A 22,001-nucleotide genomic window follows, 5' to 3' on the forward strand; every position below is an offset into this window, starting at 1 on the left:
GAAGCCAGATTGTGGGTCACATGAGCGCCAAGCCACTTACTAATCATTTTCGTGGGGCGCGACCGAAAATTCGAGGCTTAGCGAGCTGCAACCTGACAATCTGGCTTCAGGAAAATTTCGATCCACACCACCTCTTTCAAAACACTTACCATCAACTTCACGATGGCAGCGCTCGCTAAAAACGTTAAGTAACATGTTTCCCGGGCGAGTCGATCACCCGAAACCGATCACCTTTGGATAGGAGCTATCATAATTTAATATGAGACCGCCGTCCTAACCACTAGACTATGGAAACATGCCGTTCTCCCGTCAACGTCTTCCTGGTCTTTATCAGCTAGCCGTTTTTGGTCGCTTTTTGCATCAGCTACTGTTATCACAACACAGATTATTGCTATCAAAAAAATTCCTGTCTCTTATAGTATACTGTCTAATAGTAGTTCTTACTAAAACTTGTGTAGGATCATATTTTATAATATTATTATTAACTCTAGCTACTAAAAATATTCTAAGGCAGGTGCCTTCTCCTGAGGTTTTGTTATTAGCTATTCCTTTTCCTTGCCTATTTTATTCTCCAACTTTCTTGTTTAAAGCCTATAAATCACTTGTTGTCTATAACCATGATATCCCTATTTACTAATATTGCTAGTAGGCTCTGTAGAATATCCTAAATTAATATAATTATCCCTACTTGTCCTTTCTTAATATAGGGTCTCCTTGCTACATATACTGTGCATGCTTTTTCCTAATTTAAGTAACTCCAAGCCAATATAAAAAGGATCCTATAGTTACTCCAAGAAAATTAAGATAGAAACTAGTAGCTAGTTATCCTTGGTCTATCAAAATTAATAATCTAAAAACTAGATAATGACTACAATAGTCTAGAAGGCATGTTCTAGTAGGAAGAATCCGCAGGCCTTATTAAAATAGTCCTATCTTATACCTATAATATAACTATAAATCAGGTTACTAGGTCTATTAATAATAGACTTTTTGTAATAAGAATCTATTCTATTAACAAGAAGTAGGCTATAACTTCTACCTATAAACCTATCCCTACTAAAGGCAAGTAGGTAATCAAGCTTTTATTCCACTATCTTAGAATCCTGCTTTCTACTAACCTATAGGCTAGCCTACCTTTATTATTAAGACTAGTATATCTAAATCCCTTCCTTGACTCTAGGAAGATGTAAAGTAGTAGCTTGCTACTTCAAGTAGGATATATAGATTATCCTTGTTATTAGTATTAGAAGAACTATATCTCCTTTAAAAAATAGTAATTAGCTCTATTAAATATTCTATATCCTTTTACCTAGGTATATATTAATATCCTCTATCTTCTAGGCCTTAATATACTTCCTCTCTTCTAGTAGCTAGTAATAATCTAGCAAGCATATTCTATATATAAAGTTAAGATAACCTTTACTAGAATTAAAAGGGCTTTTATAATTCTCCTATTTGCTATATTATATAACAAACCCCCTAGACCAAGGGAAGTTGATATTATCCTTGATTCTCAAGACTTTTAGGATATTATAAGTATCCTATTTTAATACCTATTAGTTTTACTATATAGTTAGCTAACTATTTATTTTATTTCTACCTGTGAGGTTCTATGGGATCCTTGTGTGTGTTCTAGGGTAATCCAGTGTGAAAGAAGTAATCAAGAAGCCAACTAGTTGCCTGAAAGGGTAATATCCCATATATTCAAGGTGTTGACGCTGGTTTGTAACCCCTTTGTGCGAACAGGGGTCCTTCAACCATCTGCATGCCGACTAATCCAGGGCGAAGCCCTATCCGCGAAGAGGTAAGGGATATGGGTCCTTACATGTTATTTAGACACTGACTTGTTAGAAGGTTTAGAATGGCAATGGCAAACTCGTACACCAACAAGCTTGAACAAATGGTATTAGTTGGGAAAACGTGAGCCTTTGGGAGATCATACGCAACCAGATTCAAAACCTAAGCGCCAATTAAACGTGACGTCGAAGCCAACAAACGCCTGTTTCCCATCCGCATAACAGAAATGATATCATCAGCAATTTCAAGCCGGGGCGGAAGCCCGGCCAATATGGGATGTAAAGGAGTTCGCCCCACCCTCAGATGGCATTCGAATCTGAGAGACTGTGCCAGAGAATAGGGCAGTGGTGAAATGTATAAATGTACAGAAGAAGATAGTCGTATAGTCGGAGATGATGCGTGTCACTTAGCCGCTGTGCTGGAGCCTCGATTACACTGAATCTTCCTGAATCTCGTTGCGAGAAGTCAGGGCGTATACGTAAGCATGATTCACAGCGTGCGAAGTCCAAGGAGATGAGAGCGCAGCTTGATGCCTGAGGAGCCTGTACCATCGCATGGCTTGCGGCGTGCACGATAGGTGAGCTGGCGCATTGGTGAGTGGTTACCAGGTTGAAAACTCATTGTTGCTTGAGAACCTCTTCGGTGACGAAAGAATGGATATGTTCGAAGTAACCTGGCTCGGCGACACTATCGTTATGAGCACCGTTCGGGAGCGTTCGCCAGACTTTACGCTTGGAGTTACAGATAGCAAATAGCTGTGTCATATTTGCCGGCCTATAAGCACCAAGATTAGTTTGAGACGTCATCGCTAATCCCGAAGGTGCTGGTGCTCACGGTATGATTTCGTCCTTAAGTCCACTTAGGAATAGAATTGGAACTTGAGTTATCTTTGGCAGGGTATCTTCGCTCGTCCAAGTCTGATGACACAGGCGGGCCAGATAACGGGCGGGGGGAAAGACACTGGATCTAGTTAGTACAAGTCCAAGCTACATCGGCCAGCGTGGAGGATGGCTACGCACCTTGGAATCAGCTTGCGAATACTTAGGAACGTATTCTCAAGAATCAATCCAGCGATATCACCCTTATCCTCATTCGTGGCGACGAGGTTGATTGCTACTGCTCCGCCCAGGCTTTGTCCATAGACGACAATCTTCGATTTAGCTGTCTCTGCTCTTTGCCGAAGATGATCAAGCGCCGTCTGGGCGTCGATCTTAAGCCCCGTCTCATCCGGCACACCAGTGGACAGACCGTACCCCCGATACTCCAGCATCATCACATGACAGCCCAAGAAATCTTGTAGGACTTTCGCAATCGGAATACGGTGGCCCACGTTGCCTGCGTTGCCATGGAACATCAACACGGTGAGATTTCGATCTGATCGCCTGCTCGGAGCGCGGATGAAGTAGCCGTGAAGAGACTCCCCATCCGGCGTGCGAAGCTGAAGCTCCTCAAATTCTTCTATCCCGAACTGGCGAGGTTTGGGAACATTGGTACGTGCATCTGCGGGGATATTTCGGGGGTAGATAAGCTCGCTGCACAATTTTTAGTTCCTCTGCGAGGCTGCACCAATGGGTGTGCCAGAAAGACGTAGGGAAGACGGACTTTTGCTTGAAATACAGGAGACCACTTGCAACAACGGCAAGACCAGATGATGCTATCATGGGAAGACGCATGAATTGAACCGCACTGTTGGCCATGCTGGCTATACTCCACGAAGGTGGAGGCGGCGGAGACTCAGACATTGTTGAGCACGAGGGTCACACGGAGAATAATGAGAGTAATGCGAGATGACAGCCGATTCAGGTGGGGGTGACGCAACGGAGGGTATAGAAACACAAAAAGCGGTTCTCTATCGAGTGGATACCAAGTCTAAATACCGCAGCGATAAGAGATGGAGAGCCGATCGTGGAATAATGTCTGCTGGATCGCATGGGCTCAACAGGACGCTCAGGAGGCTTGCGGGGAGGACGGCGGGAGGACGGGCCAATGGGAAGGGTTTAATTCTCACCGCCCGGCGGAATCAGCTCGAGCTTGGCTGCCCACGTACGCTCGCCTGCCTTGAGCTTGAAGCTCTTCTCTGAACCTTCTGCCTCTCAACAATTTCGCGAGCTCCACACCCTTTAAATATCGTTTGATTCTTTTTTTCCACCGATTCATACGGTTGTTTAACTGTCTAGATATTCAGACGAACTAGCGCCCGAAACGTCATCTATTCCCCCAGAAACAATGGTCGGCCACGGTCTCACGGGGATGCTTGGGGAAGGTCTGAAGCTCTCTAACACTGCTATATCCCAAACTGTGAAGCAGCTGACATGTGTTCCAGACGGTATTCATGTTGACATGAATCACTTGAAGAGCGGAGAGGTCAAGTAAGTCCTCCGGACTCAGAATTACTCTATGACGAGCTACTAACATCGGTTTCTTCCAGCTTAGGAACATCAATGTGAGTTACTTGCGCCGCAGCTACCATTATCAGATTGACTAACATTTTGGGCTTCCTCCCACTTCACTCAGTATGGCAATCAACTTCAAAGACGGTGTTATACTGGGCGCAGATAGCCGAACAACAACCGGAGCTTACATTGCCAATCGAGTTACCGATAAATTGACCCAAGTTCATGACACCATTTGGTGTTGCCGATCCGGATCAGCTGCAGATACACAAGCCGTGGCAGATATCGTCTCGTACCACCTCAACATGTACGCCATTGTGAACAATGAAGCCCCAAGCACCCAGGTTGCAGCATCGCTATTCCAGGAGCTATGCTACGAAAACAAGGACATGTTAAGGTAGGCCGTTCTAAGTGATTTCGGGGATTTAGCACCTAACACACTGGTCGCAGTGCCGGAATCATCATTGCGGGTTATGATCCTCGACACGGCGGTCAAGTGTACTCGATACCTCTAGGTGGTTCGCTGCACAAACAGCCCTATTCAATCGGCGGATCTGGCTCAACTTATATCTACGGTTACTGCGACGCGAATTGGAGAGAGAACATGACTGAAGAAGAGGGAATCCAGTTCGTTCGGGGAGCACTGCGAGAGGCAATCAAATGGGATGGCAGTTCAGGCGGAGTGATCCGGTTGGTCGTTCTGACGGCCAAAGGCGCGCAAAGACACCTATACCTGCCGGACACCGACTACACTGCACCGGGTCGCACCCAATAAGGCTATCCACGAAGGACAATGACTATTTCAATACTAGTTACCAATTGAAACCCTCTCTTCTTGTCTCCCCCCGTTGCTCTCCACTGTATGTCACTCCCTTTGTATTCCTCGACATATTGCGGTATCCTCCCGATCTCTAGAAGCCTGAGATGATCTGCGAAAAATGTACGTAAGGCGACAGATCTGCGTCATATTGGGAAAAGAGGGATCATGCGAGATCTCCTGGAACCGGTGAGATTCGCATCCTTCAAGGATCTCTTTTGCTTTTTCTCTGCTGAAGGTGAGGCTGGGAATGCTAGTCAAGAAATGAAGGCAGGAGCGGTGTCGGAGGTAAATGGACAAGAAGGAGGTGAGAAGACATGGCCCCAGAAGCCATCCGCGACCCGTATATAGCTCGTCAGGGCGGGGGGGCTAAAGAGTCAATGACGGCAAATTCCGGCCACACGACTATGCTCCGCAGCCACCAATCATCCGATCATCAGCACCAGGTGCACTTCCAGAGAGCCGCTATTCGCTGGTTCCAGCCCTGTATGCCTGGCGTGGACCCTGGCCATCTCCTGTTCTGGATCGAGGATTTTATACCTGTCCTTCAGGTTCAGAAACTTGCGCTCATGTGGAACAAAGCCACCAGCGAGACGAAAAATCTCGGAATTAGGGGCTCCGAGGAGGGAAGGAAAACAAGGCCAAATCCTGGAAGAGCATTCGAGGAAGGGCTCTTGACGTTGAGTCGTGTCCCGTGAAGCTAATAATGCGGCTATCGGCTGCTCTGGAGACGGAGTTGATCATTGCCACAACATTATTCTGCTAGATAAGCTCTGGAAGAATCCTCTGACATTCGAGAAATCTTTTCCATTCATTCTCCAGATCAATCGCTGTTGTCCTGGGTGTGTGTGTGTTGACAGTCCAGGAGGTGCTGACTGTCCCGGTGGAACCAAACTGGCCCATCGCCCATCATCATCCATCATCGCCGCCGCCATCACCACTTCCTGCTCATCGAGGTATTTCCTCCGCCACCGACAGGTTAGTCTTCTCTCTCCCTCGTCCCCCTCTCTTTGCCCTGTTCTTCACTCCCGGAGACTACCGCCCTATCCTCTCTGATTCTGCCCAACCCAGTCTGCCGCCCTTCTGACGCAATGGGCGCGCCTCCATTGCTGTCTCTCACTCGTGAAACTGTTCCGCTTCAACCCTGTCTTGCCTGCCTGGGTCGGAGTGCGCACAGCCAAGTGCTCTGACCCTCTGCGATCCTTCCCACCCCCGGAACTCCCTCGTTTCCGTTTGGTCATAATTGATTAACTGTATATCAGACCCCGCATCGTTTCCCTTATCTCCTCGCGGCATTCCCGCCCTTTCCCCTCATTGCCTTCGGCTTTCTCTCACCTTCTAAGGGTTCAATACTTCCATGTTATCACAACCTCCGCAGATGCCGTACTATCGCTGACTCTCTCTTTAGAGCCTCGTGGCTCAGAATCATATTCTTAATTAGCGCGACTTCCTTCTTTCTTGTCCCATAAACTCGGACATGGGATCGGTCATTCTCAAACACCCGCAATCGAACCATTTTGATAGCTCGTACACCATGCTGGGAGGCGCCGTACCTCCATCAGAATCTGTCTACCGACCATCATCGCGCCAGTCTACCCAATCATCGTCGTATCTCGAAACCGGGCACTCTATATTGACCTCGTCCAACACTACTCCCACCTTCACTGCCCCGCCATCGGCATCTGCCGCACCTTCAGCCCGTTTGCCGTCCCATGATGTTCCAGCTTATATCAACAGATCTTCTTATACTGGCTCACAGTCCTCCTCAGAGTCCTCGACCATCACACCTGGGCCAACCCCTGTACAGCATCAAGTAATATCAATGGATCCGACCACTGCTGGTCACCCAACCCATTCCGGGACCAGCCCCGACCCAGCCTCATACTCCTCCCATACGTCCGGTGATGACGGCCGGTCAGGCCCCATGGCGACAGCATCCGGAGGGCTGCATACGGGGAGCCATTCGTCCCCCGTTTCGCCGCAGCTAAGGCCTACACTTCAGTCGCTCCGGTCATTCGGAGGCTCAGAGGCTAGTTCTCCTAACCGTGTCAAAATTCGTGATTTGTCCCACATACAGAGTTTTGCCAGCGAGGAGTTTCTAGCCCAATCGCAAAGGCATCCTGGGCCTGGGCCGTGGGCTCAAGAGCGCCAATTCGAGATTAGTTCCATGCCGGTCACGGACATTATCGAGATGGTAGCCGGACTGCTGACCAAGATCACCAACACCAACGATTCACATCATGAGCAAGTCCATCGACACATTCCTCCGCCAGATGGAGCCACGAATCTGACCCAGCAAGCGCAAAGCGTTCTCGCATTTCACGGCAAGAACGTCCCAGGCATAAGTATCCTGAGCTACTTGACTCGGATACACAAATACTGCCCTACGACATATGAAGTCTTTCTCAGTCTTCTAGTTTATTTCGACAGAATGACCGAAATGGTGAATAAAGGTCAATTAGATCGGCTTCGCCGCCGCTGGAGTCGTACAGAACCGCCGCAGGCAGACGCCACAACGAGACCAAGGTCTTCTGAGCCTTCTGCGGCGCAAAGGGCCCATACTTCGCCCATGGTGACTCCTCCGCCCTCCGCTGGTATCACCGCGCAAGACCCGGCATCGCCACAACCCATCTCACCGACCGTGAATCCGCAGCTAGACGAAGACCAACTCTCACATTTCTTCGTCGTTGATAGTTTCAACATCCACCGACTGGTTATCGCCGGCGTAACCTGCGCCAGCAAATTCTTTTCTGATGTTTTCTACACCAATTCAAGATACGCAAAGGTATGCCTCCCGCTCCGCAGAGCCTGTATTAGCTCTCGGCTTATATCCGGATTTCCAGGTCGGCGGCCTTCCCCTAGTGGAGCTGAACCATCTTGAGCTTCAATTTCTCCTGTTAAATGACTTCCGCCTCTCCATTCCCGTTAAGGAACTAGAAGCATATGGGACGATGCTCGTAAAATTCTACGCCCGCGAAATCATAGCCCAGCAACAGCAAAACCAACAGCCCCAGGTAGGGCTGTCCCGTCCGATCCCTACTTCCACGGCCCGGGAACCCGAATCGGACGGGATGTACATGCGCTCCCGCGAGAAGCGCCACTCCGATCATCCAGAAGTCCGCCAAACCCCCACGCCGCCCTGAACCATCATACTATCAGTTATCGCGGAGCCTTGTCCTATCCAGATGCTATTGCTACGCGATTCTTAATTCAAATCCCTACCCTCACTCGTCATCATTTGCTCCGACTCATGCCGTCTGCCTACGCTTCAGCGCACCGCAGATAACAACCTACCGCCCCACACTACTCGGCTGGTTTCACACATACACCTCCACTGGTGATTATTCAAGATACCTGGTTGATTGGTACCCAGTTTGGCCTCGCATACCCCGTCTCTAATGCCGCTGTCTCTATATTTTTTTTTTTTTTCATTCTTCAAGCGACGGATTTCCTGAACGAACCTCCTGTTTCCTCTATTTCTACCAAGCATAGACTACCGGTTTCGAATTCTCGCTGCAGCATATTGGTTTAGCCTTGATTTGCTTATCCTTTTATTCTGGTTCGGGCTCCTGTGTTACCTTTCTACCTACATGGTCCTGGGTTTGCGGGCCTTCTTACGCCCTTGGGATGTACTCTTACCTCGGTACTACCAGTATCTCTGCTTGTACAGCTGTAGTTACTGTTACAAAGGTCGAGACTCGAGTCCTATTCCGGAGTATCAAGGCCACCTGCTTAGCCGGCCGGTCGAGGACCTCCAACGCCTTTTGGATAGCGGTTCATCCGGCCCCGCGGCCCCCAGCTGACGGCCGATCCTCCCGTTCCAAGGTCCCCACCACCAGTTGTCAACCATGGGTCGATCCCTGTCCAGCTTGGACTTGGAGCGTAAGCCGTCATGTCATAATTTATCTAAGACCCCAGAGTAGCACCTCTTCCCCCGCATCTCATTTTCCCCCTTGAATTTCAATCGCGACGACGCCAGGACAAGCAACCCCCATAAGCATTTCACAATGGCGCCCGTCACGGACGAGCTCCCCTCGCCAGAAGCCCAGGCCAAAGCCGCAGAGTACACCGTCTTCGACCGCGAAGGCAAAGAGCACCGCTTCCAAGACCTCTACAATAAGAATGGACCCGGCGCAACAGACCGGACGCTGATCATCTTCGTCCGCCATTTCTTCTGCTGCGTAAGCAAGCTACCCCTCTAGGCCCTTACAGCGAGCTACTTCCCCAAAATTAGTTGATTTGTACTCACCTCCCTCCAGAGCTGCCAAGAATTCCTCCAGCACCTCTCCCAATCCATAACCCCAGAGTACCTCTCGCATCTCCCGCACCGCACATCAATAGCGGTAATCGGCTGCGGCGAAGCCTCACTCATCGACTTCTACGCGCAACAGACAAACTGCCCGTACCCGATCTACTGCGACCCTGGGCGCAAGCTCTACGATGAGCTGGGGATGATCAAGACGTGGGAGGTTGGACTGGGCTCGCAGACCGGGTATATCTCGAAGAGCCTGCTTCGCCAGGTTGTGGAAGGTGTGTGGCAGGGGTTGAGGCATATACCGAGTGGGAAGGTGCTCAAGGGGGGGCCGAGTGACCAGGTTGGTGGGGAGTTTCTCTTTGAGTCTGGTGGTGGTGGTGAGGGGAAGCGGGTTACGTGGTGTCATCGGATGGCGTCGTCTCGGGGTCATACTGAGATTCCGGGTCTTGCTGGTGTTCTCTCTGGAGGTGAGGTGCCTGAAGGGTTTGGGGGAGCTAGGAGGTGAATCGAGGAGAGAGGGGGCTGGATTGGGGACCACTGGGGAGTATCTGGTGAATTGGCTGGTTGCCGGCGGTGTTATTGCTGTCTGGTTTGCGTTTTCTCGTACTTTCTTTGATAACTGATTGTGATATCCATGGCGTTGGGGAGGGTTATGGTTTATATTATGCACTACGTCCTCCAGCAAGGGTGTGGATGACTTATGAAGAACTTGCTGCTCCATGTTGAGGAGGCTTATATGGAATGGGATCCGCTACACAGAGAAGGAAGTCTATAGGCTATTTCTCAAGTCTAGACAGCTGAATATAACATTCCAATAGTGGTTGCCACTGAAAACTAGCATATATGACAGCGCCCCTTCTATATAATTATGATAATATAAAGGCTTGGGGGGTATAAAATAGATTATTTATTAGTTTTAGGGCATATGTACCTAATTATATTTATTTTATCCCTCTTAATTACGTGGTTGTTGAGATATTCAACTCTTAAAAATGGCCATTTAAGCGATCGAATTGGTGGGGGTGTCGGTTCGGTCGGGATGTTGGTTCGGTCGGGAAATACGTTATCACCACCCTGATCGTTGGTATCAAAAAAGTTCCTGTTTCTCATAGTATACTATCCAACAGTGGTTCTCACTAAAACTCGTGCAAGATCATATTTTATAATATCGTTGTTGACTCTAGCTACTGAAAAATCCTAAGGCAGGTACCTTCCCCCAAGGTTTTTATTAGCTGTTCCCTTTTCTTACGCACTCTATTCCCCAATCCCCTTGTTCAAAGCCTGCAAACCACTTGTTGTCCACAACCATGACATCCCTATTTACTGATATCGCTGAAAGTGCCGTTGGGCTCCACAGAATATCCCAAAGCAATATGGTTGTCCCTGCTTGTCCTTCCCTGATGCAGGGTCTCCCCGCTAGATACGCTGTGCGTGTTTTTTCCCAACTTAAGCGACTCCAAGCCGACACGGAGAGGATCCTACAGTCACTCCAAGAAAATCAAGATGGAAACCAGTGGCTAGTTGTCCTTGGTCTATCAAAATCAACAATCCAAAAACTGGACGACGACCATAATAGTCTGGGAGGCGTGGAATACCGCTTCCAGTGGGAAGGATCCGCAGGCCTCATCAAAGTGGTCCCATCCCATACCCACGATATGACCACAGATCAGGTCACTAGGTCTATCGATGACAGACTTTCTGCAATGGGAATCCGTTCTATTGATAGGAAGTGGGCTGCAACTTCTACCTACAAACCCACCCCTACCAAAGGCAAGCAGGGCGATCAAGCTTTTATTCCACCATCTCGGTGCCCTGCCCCCCAGCAACCCGCAGGCTGGCCTACCTTTGTTATCGAGACTGGCGTGTCTGAGTCCCTCCCTCGACTCCGGGAAGACGCGAAGTGGTGGCTCGCTGCTTCAAGTGGGGATGTGCGGATTGTCCTTGTTATCAGCATTAAGAGGACTAGTGTCTCCTTTGAAAAATGGCAATTGGCTCCATCGAATGCCCCGCGCCCTCTTACCCGGGCATATATCAATACCCTCCGCCTTCCAGGCCCCAATATACCCCCTCTTTTCCAGCAGCCAGCAATAATCCAGCAAGCATACTCTGCACATGAAGTTAAGGTAACCTCTGCTAGGATTGAGGGGGCTCCTATGATTCTCCCGTTTGCTGCATTATATGACCGACCCCCTGGACCAAGAGAAGTTGATATTGTCCTTGATCCTCAAGACTTTCGGGACATTACAAGTATCCTATTTTAATACCTGTTAGTTTTGCTACATAGTTAGCTAACTATTTACCTTGTTTCTACCTTGCTATAATATTAAATTTGTATTATATACTTATATTCCTAATATACTAGGCGTAGATGTAATACGATGCCGAAGTGAGCTGCGAGAAGGATATCTAATCTACAACTTCTCCGCCTCCACCATCAACTCTTCAATCTTGAATCCCTCCACGTCGCCCTGGGTGAACATGCGCAGCAGCTCACCCTTCCGCCCACTCGCCTGGCCACCAAAATCATAAAACCGCTGCACACAACTAGCCAACCAAGTAGCCTCGGCAGTAGAGACACCAGAATCAGGCATAACCTGCCCATGCATAAGCACCAGACCCTTCTCATCGGCAAGATCCAAATGATGCGTGATAGTCGTATGCGGCTGCGCATAAGCACCATGCAACTTGTACGAGGCCAGCTGCGTAAAGATTATGGTGGAAATATGCGAATTCACCGCGGACGGTGCCGACGCAGGCGGGTGGAATGCCCATTGGAGGAAGTGGATGTCGGCGCCTGTATTTGCGGCGTCGCTACCGGTGTCTGGTGTCTGGGCCTGCGATTCGGACTCCATACGTGGCAGGGGAAGGATGAACTGCGGGTTTTGGCGCGCCGCTGATACAATGCGCTGGTACGTTTCTAAGGGAATGACGGCGCAGATGGAGTGCGAGTTCGAAGCATGGCGGAGGCGCCAAAGGGCTTCGATTTCTTTCGGTGGGAGGTCGCGGATTTTCTCGACGTCGAGGTAGGAGCTTAGAGGTTTTATGCCGGGAGTTTCGGGACCTCCTGTGGATTGGGATTGAGGAGATTTCAGGGGGGTAGGAGGGGAAGGGGGGTGTGGGATCGCGGAGGGGGATGGTGGTTCGGGAGTGAGGATTGTTGATGCTTCGCGGCGCAGCTTATCGATCTTATCCTGATGGGCGGCTTTCAGTGATTCGACGGACTCATGGCCTTCCCTATAGCGCATTCCGTTAGAATTGGGGACAGGAGGCGCTAACGGGCTTCGCGCAACTCACTCTTTGGCCTTTTGCGTGAGCTTTGACCTGTACTTGTCCAGGACCTGGTTGGGGTCACGGTGAGTCGCGAGGAAGCGAACGTCGTGGACTTGGGCCCACCGTCGCTGCTGGGACCGAATGAATGATGTGCGGCTCTGAGCTAGAGACCGAAAAGCTAAAGAATTTAGAGACGCCATCTTTGCTGATGTCGCGAGTGCGGACGTCGACTCGGGCTGGGGGCTTTTGAGGCCGAGCCAAAAATGTGGATCGGCAGAGGAATTATGTAAGCTCTCCCCGCAAAGCGGGCATGAGCAGCTGTGTGACTAAGCAGGACAACGGCCGTCCCATGCGTGGCCGGTCTCCGAGGCGGCCAGACTCCGTGCCTGAGCTTCCTAGACCACCCTCATTCAAGGACAATGAATTGTGGCTTCATCTTTCGGATGACTCTTCTGATCCTTCCTTAACATACAACGGTCTTGGAAATCTCCTATGTTCTGATGTTTTAACCCTCTTCGCGTCACTCCTTTGGCACCAGTGTCTTCAAACTGGTCGCCCGGTGTCTTGCCCTTCCTCAAGTAATCGATTCTGAACCACGCGATCCTCTCCTACTGTCCTGACGATGGCGAATCGCCAGATCACCAGGCGCATTCTCATTAGCGCCTCTATCTTAGTTTTCTTTCTTTTCATTCTATTCATCCAACCTTACGGACCACCCAGCCCAACCGTCCGAGCCCCGGGTCACCTCGAGAGAGTTCCCAATGTCAACGATGATTTGATAAAAGGGGACATTGTCATGCCCCGTTTGGGGAATGAAACCGCGAAGTAAATCGAGAACCCCGGACTCCGCTTCTGAATCCGTGCTAACGAGCTGGGGAACTAGAGCCGAACTAGGCCGCGCAACATGGAAGTACTTCCACACCATGCTCGCTCGATACCCCGAAGACCCCACGGAAGAACAACAAGAGACGCTCCGCTCATACATCTACCTTTTTGCACGGCTCTACCCATGGTATAGTTCGCACGCTTCACTCACCCCGCCCACTCAATACTAACTCGTAAACTAGCGGCGAATGTGCGTCTCACTTCCAGGGACACCTGAAAAAATACCCTCCACAAGTTTCCTCACGTAATGCGGCTGCTGGGTGGGGTTGCTTCATACACAATGAGGTCAATGCGATGCTCGAGAAGCCCGCCTTTGACTGCAATAAACTTGGTGACTTCTACGACTGTGGCTGCGGGGATGAGGAAGATGAGGCCGGACACAGTGGCGCTGAGAGCGGGACCAAGTCCACGCCTCACGAAAACAGCGACGATAGTGATGCGATCTCGCCAGTTGAGATATCCCGGGAACCGTAAGTGCAACCCCTTGTCTCAACTTGCGAACTTCAACTGATTACCTCTAGCATCACCCGCGGTGGTTAGATCTGTGGTCTTCGAATTGAACGGCGTACGCGCCCTAGCATTTACTCAGTACGCTATCGCGCTCTAGCCGTACTGTCTTTCAGCGCTGGCTCGTTGAATGTATATTAGCTCCTATTCAATCTATCATACCAGCCCCGGGTCTTCGGCGGCAGCGGGTTATGATTATCCGAGGCACCGCGTTCGCTCCAGGGAATGTGGTGGGAATTCCCACACCAGCTGGCAACACCAGACAAGGGCGACGAAGAGTTACTATAAGGGCGGACACACCAGCTGGATTCATTTACGTACTGCTGGGCAATTCCTACGCAGAGTGCAACACAAATGGTGCATCCATCTCTGTGCGCATGACTCTGCACTGAGAGGGTTGCCGTGCCTGTGACCCGCGCAGCTGACCGAGCCGAAGGAGGGAGTTCATTCCTAGATTCGCGTCCGGACCCGGAAGGGTACCATAAGACAATCCGAAATAATTTACTTTCCCGCAACTGTGGTTAGACTGCCCTGTCATCCGCGCCCTTAGTCCCGGGTAGTGTTGTGCGTTTAGGATACCCAATGCTAAAAATGGTGCCACCCTTGCGCAACACACGACGATAAGGTAGACGCCCCTTCGGAGGAGGGAACACCCCGGCATATCGGGGGATTAAATCGCAGAATGATTTGACCAGAAGTTGAGTTTACTCGGGGTTCTTTGAAACAAGCCGGGGTTCCCCTTCGAACATCAAGGGTCCCTTGGAAATGCTGCTGTTCAGTTTTGCAGGTTCAGGAAGGGAGATCGAGCCCGTCCTCCAAACAAGCGCCGGAGTCAATGCACGAGATAGTGTTATTATTAGTTGAAACCCACTTGGACTCTTATCTTGCAGGGAATTGGACATGATGTGCCGCAAGCCAACATCGGCGGTATGACCCTCCATAAGCGCCGCACTAACAGACAAAGTGAGGGATCTCCTCTGTCCTTGACTCCATGATCCCTTGGCTGTGTACACAGTAGTGTGCGCACGAGCGAGTCTTCTGACAGGTTCACGCTTCCTTGCCCTTATTTGTCGGGGGGCGGGAAGATGGCCACCCTCCTTCACGCTGATCATCGGCCTGGGTGCATTGGGACCCTTGGCCTGGTTCTTGCTGACCGCAAAGCCTCGTTTCAAGTCCCGTGTTCGGGCCAATGATGACGATGATGGTGTTGTTTGCGACGATGGCAACGACAGCTGGGTCTTCTCGAGAGACGCGAGAAGTCAAGGCTATTTCATATGCGTTGTTCGGACGAGACTGTGACAATTATCGAGCCGCCCAACAAGTTCAGACAAGAGTGTGGAGGTGGAGCAGACAGGGATGTGGCCTCGTTTTCAAGGCAGACCCCGCGGATCCTTTCTAGTCCTAAACGGGACTAGCGCAGTTGACGGATCTTTTTGCCTCTGCTTTTCTTTTCATTTTTGAGCGCGACGAAGAGAAACCAACAAGAACAAACGCAAACCGAAGACCGCTTGAAGGAGAGTGGTGTCGTTTGGTCCTAAATTCAGTCGCTTATATCCCAAGGCTGTCGCACAGCTTCCTCAAGTTTCCCATTTGTTCTCCTTCCGCCTGTTGCCTGCCAGGCTGACTTTTGTTGTTCTGTCAACAAGGCCAATTCCCGCCCCTCTGGACTCGCCCTCTTCTTGCGCGAAGGATTGCCTGTTCTCACTGCGGGGTTCCAGTGTTTCCGGAAGATTTTATAACCTTGCGACGGTTTCGCAGCCCCCTGTTTGACTGGGTTGTAACATAGCCTCCCGCCAAAATGGTATCGTTTTCATGTGAGGTGAGCTGAATGACTCCCCGCCAGACACTGGCGGAACAGGATGTCGCTAACGTCTGCGCATTTGCTTCTAGGCATGTGGTGACGTCCTCACGAAGAAAAAGCTTGATCCTCATCGCAACCAATGTCGCGGCGCAAGTTTTACATGCATCGACTGTATGGTTCATTTCCAAGGAACGTCCTATCGGTCGCATACGGTACGGCATCGTCCTTTCTTTTTAATTTAATGGCGTCCGTGTCTCAGCCTCTCTGGGAACCAACCGAATCCTTGCCCTCGGCACTATCATGCGCATGACTGGTGTTGGCTGGGTCGAGTCGGGAAGGGCCGGTCCATGAGGGCCTGATGAGTTGTCATTCTCAGACTAAAAAGGCTAACTCTTTTATTCTAGTCGTGCATGAGTGAGGCTCAGAAATACGAAGGCGCACTTTACAAAGAGAAACCAACCAAGAATCAGCGCAAAGACAACAACAAGAAGAATGATAACAAGCAACCCTCGAAGTCGAATGCTAAACACCGGGCTCCCTATGTTGAAGATGCTCCAGACTCTCAAGTCAATCTGCCCCCTCCCGCTCCGAGTCCTCCCTCCCCGGCCGAAGCCAAGCCTGCCCCCGCTAAGGATGACACCAAGGTCAACGTTTTCGACTTTTTAGTGGATGAAAAGGCACCGAATGCGTCCAAAGTCTCTATTGCCCAGCCCGAAGAGCAAATGAAGATGGTGGAGCATGCCCCTTCAGTCTTTGAGCCTGGACGGGCGCTGGCGCGCATCGACACGGAAGATGACGACGAGTCTAAGGATTACGATGTCGCCTACGAAGAGAACGGATTTTCTTACGGTTCCGGTCCAATTATTGAAGCACCAGTGTATCCGAACAAGAACGCCAGCGTATCGATGGAGTTTATGACCCCCGCACCAAAGAAGAAGAAGGATCGATCGCGCAAAGAAAGGCTGCAGTCACCCCCAACCCTCTCCAGAACTACAAGTGACAAGAAGCGGAAGCGTCACGTTGATGACCACGATGTAGAGGATGCAGATACCCCGATGCTAGAAGCTCCGTCCAGCGTGGTAAACCATCCAGGCACACCGATTCTCAGCCACTCCGGCTTGACAGGAGGACTCGACCGGATGCTCCGGTCGCCTTCTATAGACGATGACGAAGCCTCAGATCGCCCCCGACGACGGTACCAAGATCCTTCGTCGCCCTTGAAACGTACTCGGCGGGACGAAAAAGATGGCCACGGGGATGCAGGTCTGGGTATCTCAATCAAGAGTCGTGCGGAACGCCTTGTCTCTTCTATGTTTGCCGGCTCTAGCGTGTCCGGAAGCAGCATCGCTGGCAATGATATCGACGTCCGCAAGAGCAGAAAGGGTCACAAGACCCGAAGCGGTTCAAACGAACAGACGGGCTCTTCCGATGCCCTCAAGGCTAAGCGTAAGATCAGCGCACAGACAGAAGGGGACCGCCCATCACGGCGTCTGAAGCAAATCGACTACCCCGAGCGGTCATACTCCCCTCGGGACGACAACGGTCGTGAAATGGTCGTTTACCGACAAGAGAACCAGCCGGACGAGGTACAACGGGAGATGGCTGCGCATTTCTTGTCCTTAGTGACGAAAGGACCAGAGAGCTCCAGGGGATTCTCTGTGAACAAGGTCCTGAAGCGATTCCACCGAGATTTTACAGACGAATTCGACGGCGATGACCGCGGACGTGGTCAGGGCCGCAGCCGCGCAGACCGCGAACGGAGAATTGAGGATGAAAAGGATCTCTGGCGAACCCTGCGTGTAAAGCAGAACGAACGGGGAGAGATTGTGTTGTTTTTCTAGCCGAATGGACATATTGAAGTCATGTTGCATTGTTGGAGCTTTTTTCTGCTTTCAGGAACCGCATAGCGAGTCTGTTTCGGGTTGATATTCTGCTGCTAAGTTATCAAGTCTTGATTAGCAATGAGAGTACGGGCTGTATCTTCATCTGAATCACTGCATTTCTTGGTGAGATAGAAGGTCCCACAGTGAGTAAGAGTGACTCGAAGGGCAGAGGCGCCACACTATGACTCACTCGGGAAGCAACCCTGTTACATTCTTCGACACGAGCTCAAGGATGATGAAGAAAAAGACTCGCATGAATAAATAAGAATACTGGACGCCGTAGAGTAGGACAGTAACTTCCATCCAGAAACGACAACCGGCCAGCCTCAGAGCCACAGCTCTCGCCACACCACCTTAATAAGAATCCAGGAACCTCGCTCGCTTCAACCGTTTCTGGTTCCTCGTTTCCCATTTGTTCCTCTCGCCCCAGGCTTCCTCGCCTCCAAAGGGACTTGTCAAGTTTTTCTTCCCTTCCTCTAATTCTTCACGAAGACAACGGTTGATTTCTAACTGCAAGACTCGGTACATGAGCGTGCTGGGTCTGAATTCCACGAACCTGACAACCACCTGGACAATGTCGGGCACGGCAACGCCCGCCGGAGACGGGACCGCTTCCCGTCCTCCAAGACACTCGAGACGTGGCTATCGAGGCCGTTATTCCCGGAACAATGCCAATCGACAGGCCCAAGCACAGACACAGACACGGCCTTCAGACGCGCAACTGCAACCGCAATCGCAGTCGCAAAGCCAGCCGCTAGATCAAGCTCTGCCCCAAATACCGCCGCCGACCCCACAAACCCAAACGCAACAGAGTGACACAACTACCCCAAACACGAGTAGCGGTCGGCAGCGTTCGCGACGAGGGCCGAGAGGAGGTCGGAGGGGAGGACGAGAAGGGACTACGACTGCCACGGTTGATACTCGGACACGCGGCGGTGGCGACCAGCATCCACAATCTGCGCGGCGGTCCTTCGAGGGTCGATTGACAAAGCCGCATCAGAATTCGGATGATGATACACAAGAGGGACTGGAGGATACAGGGGATCAGGAGCAGGGATTGAGGGCTGATGCGCCGGTGTTCGTGCCTGGAGGAGCCCAGCCGGGTGGCGAGGATTCTGCTGCGACGGCTCCTCTGCCCGCGAAGGGGAGAACGAGAGCGAAGAATCCCAGGACACGACCGCCGAAGATTACAACGAAGTCCGAGGCAGAGGATATTACGACACGGATACATGAAGATATTGCCCATAATCTGTACGAGTGCCCAATTTGCACCGGTGAGATTGGAAGGAAGTCGCGTGTGTGGTCTTGTGGACTCTGCTGGACGGTTTTCCATTTGACCTGCGTCAAGAAATGGTCGAAGAACGAGGGTGCGGCGGCGCAGGATGCCGCTCGCCGGTTAGGAGAAGACGGAGGGGCAGGTGGGCCTCGTGCGTGGAGGTGTCCTGGTTGCAATCTTGCGCAAGAGATCTTCCCATCCAGCTACACTTGCTGGTGTGAGAAGGAGGTTGATCCGCGCCCACTTCCCGGTCTCCCGCCTCATTCATGCGGGCAGACATGTTCACGAAAGCGGAAGGGGTGCCCGCATCCTTGCGATGCCACATGCCATGCCGGACCGTGTTCTCCGTGTACAGCGATGGGTCCGACCCAGGACTGTTTCTGCGGGAGGAACTCGTCTACGAAGCGCTGTCAAGATACTGATTACGAGCGCGGATGGAGCTGCGGCGAAGTCTGTGGTGATTTACTGCCTTGCGGCGAGCATACTTGCAGCCGACCGTGTCATGAAGGCCTCTGCGGTGCCTGTGAAGTCAAGATCGACGCACGTTGTTACTGTGGCAAGGTGGAAACCGAGATGCTGTGCAGTTCGAAAGACGAAGAGCTGGAGAGTGAGCTGCTACATGACACCGACGAGGTTGAGGAGTGGACGGGATGCTTTAGCTGCGGAGACATCTGCAATCGACCTTTCGATTGCGCCGTACATTCCTGCCAAAAGAGTTGCCATCCCCAAGATGCCGAGGCCGCTCACTGCCCACGATCGCCGGATGTAGTGTCGCATTGCCCCTGTGGTAAGACACTTTTGGCAGATATTCCCGGATATACCCCTCGCGTCTCCTGTGAAGACCCGATTCTGAATTGTTTAGAGGCCTGTGGCAAGACCTTGCCATGTGGGCACGCATGCGAGAGGGTATGCCATACAGGACCTTGTGGTTCGTGCATGCAGATAGTTTCGATCGAGTGCCGCTGCGGACGCAACACATTCCGCACCATGTGTCACCAAGGCACCGTTGAACCGCCTTATTGTTTCCGAGTCTGCAAAGCAGGCCTGCACTGCGGGAGACATTCATGCATGGAGCGATGCTGCCCCGGCGAACAGAAAGCGATCGAGCGCCAGGCTACGCGGCGAAAGCTCAGGTCTCATCTCCGACCTAGCGACGAGGATGTAGAGGCTGAGCACATCTGCACCCGGGTATGTGGCCGCACGCTGAAATGCGGACGCCACACATGCCCGGAGATCTGTCACAAGGGCCCATGCAATACCTGCAGGGAGGCGATATTCGAGGAAATACCGTGCACCTGCGGGCGATCGATATTGCATCCGCCGCTGCCCTGTGGGACGCAACCACCTCCATGCTCGTTCCCATGTGAGCGACTGAAACCATGTGGCCACCCCCAGACATTGCATAACTGTCACACGGACGAGGAATCCTGCCCCAAGTGCCCGTACTTGACAGAGAAGACGTGTCTGTGCGGCAAGCGAACGTTGAAGAACCAGCCCTGTTGGCTAGCGGATGCACGGTGTGGCCAGATTTGCGGCGAACCTCTAAAATGTGGTTCTCACTTTTGCCAGAAGAATTGCCACAGGCCCGGCGAGTGCGAGGACGCCTCGCAACCGTGCCAACAAGCCTGCGGGAAGACCAAGACGCTCTGCGGTCATCCTTGTACGGAACCCTGCCACGCTCCCTATCCCTGTTCCGAGAAGGCACCGTGCGCATCCACGATCACGGTAACATGTAGCTGTGGACGCCTCCGCCAGGAACGCCGATGCAACGCGGCGAAGGCCGTGGCATCCAAGGGACAGCTGCAGCAGCCGCAAAGGTTACCTGCAGTGAGCCCATTGACATGTGACGATGAATGTGCGCGTCTGGAGCGGAATCGCTCCCTGGCGGCGGCACTGGGGGTCGACATTAACCCGTCGACGACCATCGCACAGAGCGCGCTATCCTCTACGAACCTCCCGTACTCCTCTGAAACGCTCGATATGTACGTCCAGCTCTCTGCGAGCTCGCCCCTGGCGACACTACAGTCCTACGAAGCAACGCTGCACTCCCTCGCAACCAACGCGACCCAACGCTCCGTACGCACTCAACCGGCCAAGTCCTCTCTCCGAGCCTTCATCCACTCCCTCGCTGCCGACTACGGCTTTTCCAGCGAGAGTTTTGACCCGGAACCGCACCGGCATGTCTTCGTCCTCAAGCCGACCACATGGACACCACCGGTCTTCGGGCTAGGCAACAGCGTCTCAATCGGGATAGCCGGGATGAGCGTCGGCGAATGCGTGAAGCTGCGCGAGCGCCATAGGGTCAAAGAGCGCGAGGCGCAACGCGTCGCAGCGGCAGAGGCGAAAGCCCAGCGCGAGGCAGCGAAAGCTCAGGCGCTGGGGTCGTCTGACTCCGGCGGATGGGCACAGGTTGCAGCGTCGAAGCGGAGCAACGGGGTCAGCAGTGCGAGTGCACCGCCGTCTCGTGCGCCGAGTGCACTGTCTGTGTCTGGGTCGTTGTATGCGGCTCTTGCTGTCGATGACGGCGGCGGGTCGAGCTATAGAAAGGAGAAGCTCGTTCTAAGGTCGGGGGTTGGCGCGGCGAAGCAGGTCCGTCCGGTGGCCGATAACTGGGAGGAGGAGGAGGAAATGGAGGAGGAGGAAATGGAGGAGGAGGTAGAACAGGTGGGAAATTCCCAGAGGCCAGGTCGGGAGGCCGAAGCCTCTCCTTCCGCTGGAATGCAAGGTGCAGAGGTGCACTCAGCATAGCGGAGTGAACTCCCATCGGCACAGGAAGAAAATTGAAGTAATTATCAAGGCTATTAACCGAATGCAACCAGTCTCAGTCAAACCTCTTCACACTCCACGCCTGTCAGTCACGAAGCAGCCCGAAAAACCGTCTCCTCGCTTCTGTTCTCCCCTCTCGGACTCTCCCACGTTTCCCCTGGCACGAACAGGAGTCTTGTCTCAGTCTGAGACGGGCTACTCGGAAAGTTCGAATAAGGTGTCATTTGTGGGGGAAATGCAGGGGAACTCTGAGGAAGAATAATCCGGCGGGGTTTCACAGGGAGTCCCCATGGCCCGCGCAGATCTACAAGGGTCCAGTGCAGGCACGTCCGGTTCGGATCTCGTCGACGA

At 51.9% G+C, this 22,001-nt stretch overlaps 9 protein-coding genes and 1 non-coding gene across 10 annotated transcripts; 7 read left to right on the forward strand and 3 right to left on the reverse strand.

Moving 5' to 3' along the window:
* Positions 1-194: 194 nt before the first annotated feature.
* Positions 195-295, reverse strand: BJX67DRAFT_t94. Its single transcript has one exon. It is a non-coding gene; the product is annotated as a tRNA-Met (tRNA).
* A 2,119-nt stretch (positions 296-2,414) lies between these two features.
* On the reverse strand, positions 2,415-3,494 carry BJX67DRAFT_386048 (alpha/beta hydrolase; the record flags this gene model as incomplete). The annotated part of the gene is made up of 4 exons (XM_071033983.1): positions 2,415-2,571; positions 2,632-2,757; positions 2,817-3,329; positions 3,400-3,494. 4 exons carry the CDS (start codon positions 3,492-3,494, stop codon positions 2,415-2,417), a joined length of 891 nt encoding a protein of 296 aa, XP_070880918.1.
* A 372-nt stretch (positions 3,495-3,866) lies between these two features.
* Positions 3,867-5,145, forward strand: pre3 (proteasome core particle subunit beta 1). Its single transcript, XM_071027235.1, has 5 exons — positions 3,867-4,060; positions 4,121-4,166; positions 4,226-4,240; positions 4,312-4,587; positions 4,641-5,145. The coding sequence occupies exons 1-5, from the start codon at positions 4,024-4,026 to the stop codon at positions 4,963-4,965; spliced, it is 699 nt and encodes a 232-aa protein (XP_070880919.1). The 5' UTR covers positions 3,867-4,023; the 3' UTR covers positions 4,966-5,145.
* A 1,210-nt stretch (positions 5,146-6,355) lies between these two features.
* Positions 6,356-8,213, forward strand: BJX67DRAFT_315955 (putative cyclin-dependent protein kinase complex component). Its single transcript, XM_071027237.1, has 2 exons — positions 6,356-7,792; positions 7,851-8,213. The coding sequence occupies exons 1-2, from the start codon at positions 6,485-6,487 to the stop codon at positions 8,148-8,150; spliced, it is 1,608 nt and encodes a 535-aa protein (XP_070880920.1). The 5' UTR covers positions 6,356-6,484; the 3' UTR covers positions 8,151-8,213.
* A 543-nt stretch (positions 8,214-8,756) lies between these two features.
* Positions 8,757-10,090, forward strand: BJX67DRAFT_315943 (peroxiredoxin-like family protein). Its single transcript, XM_071027236.1, has 2 exons — positions 8,757-9,188; positions 9,267-10,090. The coding sequence occupies exons 1-2, from the start codon at positions 9,015-9,017 to the stop codon at positions 9,765-9,767; spliced, it is 675 nt and encodes a 224-aa protein (XP_070880921.1). The 5' UTR covers positions 8,757-9,014; the 3' UTR covers positions 9,768-10,090.
* Positions 10,091-10,350: 260 nt separating this feature from the next.
* BJX67DRAFT_367292 (uncharacterized protein) lies at positions 10,351-11,588 on the forward strand. The gene is made up of 2 exons (XM_071030509.1): positions 10,351-10,464; positions 10,602-11,588. The coding sequence occupies exon 2, from the start codon at positions 10,636-10,638 to the stop codon at positions 11,521-11,523; it is 888 nt and encodes a 295-aa protein (XP_070880922.1). The 5' UTR covers positions 10,351-10,464; positions 10,602-10,635; the 3' UTR covers positions 11,524-11,588.
* Positions 11,575-12,768, reverse strand: BJX67DRAFT_367294 (ATP11 family protein). The gene is made up of 2 exons (XM_071030510.1): positions 12,557-12,768; positions 11,575-12,496 (listed from the first exon to the last, which is right to left on the reverse strand). The coding sequence occupies exons 1-2, from the start codon at positions 12,730-12,732 to the stop codon at positions 11,674-11,676; spliced, it is 999 nt and encodes a 332-aa protein (XP_070880923.1). The 5' UTR covers positions 12,733-12,768; the 3' UTR covers positions 11,575-11,673.
* A 154-nt stretch (positions 12,769-12,922) lies between these two features.
* Positions 12,923-13,973, forward strand: BJX67DRAFT_316075 (flavin-linked sulfhydryl oxidase ERV2). Its single transcript, XM_071027240.1, has 3 exons — positions 12,923-13,357; positions 13,416-13,544; positions 13,600-13,973. Exons 1-3 carry the CDS (start codon positions 13,155-13,157, stop codon positions 13,889-13,891), a joined length of 624 nt encoding a protein of 207 aa, XP_070880924.1. The 5' UTR covers positions 12,923-13,154; the 3' UTR covers positions 13,892-13,973.
* Positions 13,974-15,379: 1,406 nt separating this feature from the next.
* On the forward strand, positions 15,380-17,850 carry BJX67DRAFT_316044 (LYAR-type C2HC zinc finger protein). Its single transcript, XM_071027238.1, has 3 exons — positions 15,380-15,743; positions 15,815-15,937; positions 16,130-17,850. The coding sequence occupies exons 1-3, from the start codon at positions 15,723-15,725 to the stop codon at positions 17,564-17,566; spliced, it is 1,581 nt and encodes a 526-aa protein (XP_070880925.1). The 5' UTR covers positions 15,380-15,722; the 3' UTR covers positions 17,567-17,850.
* BJX67DRAFT_316062 (putative NF-X1 finger transcription factor) lies at positions 17,846-21,686 on the forward strand. Its single transcript, XM_071027239.1, has one exon. The coding sequence runs from the start codon at positions 18,135-18,137 to the stop codon at positions 21,630-21,632; it is 3,498 nt and encodes a 1,165-aa protein (XP_070880926.1). The 5' UTR covers positions 17,846-18,134; the 3' UTR covers positions 21,633-21,686.
* The last annotated feature ends 315 nt before the right edge of the window (positions 21,687-22,001 follow it).

This window comes from Aspergillus lucknowensis (assembly GCF_044049455.1).
Source record: "Aspergillus lucknowensis strain CBS 449.75 chromosome Unknown BJX67scaffold_76, whole genome shotgun sequence".
Classification (NCBI taxonomy): Eukaryota; Fungi; Ascomycota; class Eurotiomycetes; order Eurotiales; family Aspergillaceae; genus Aspergillus; species Aspergillus lucknowensis.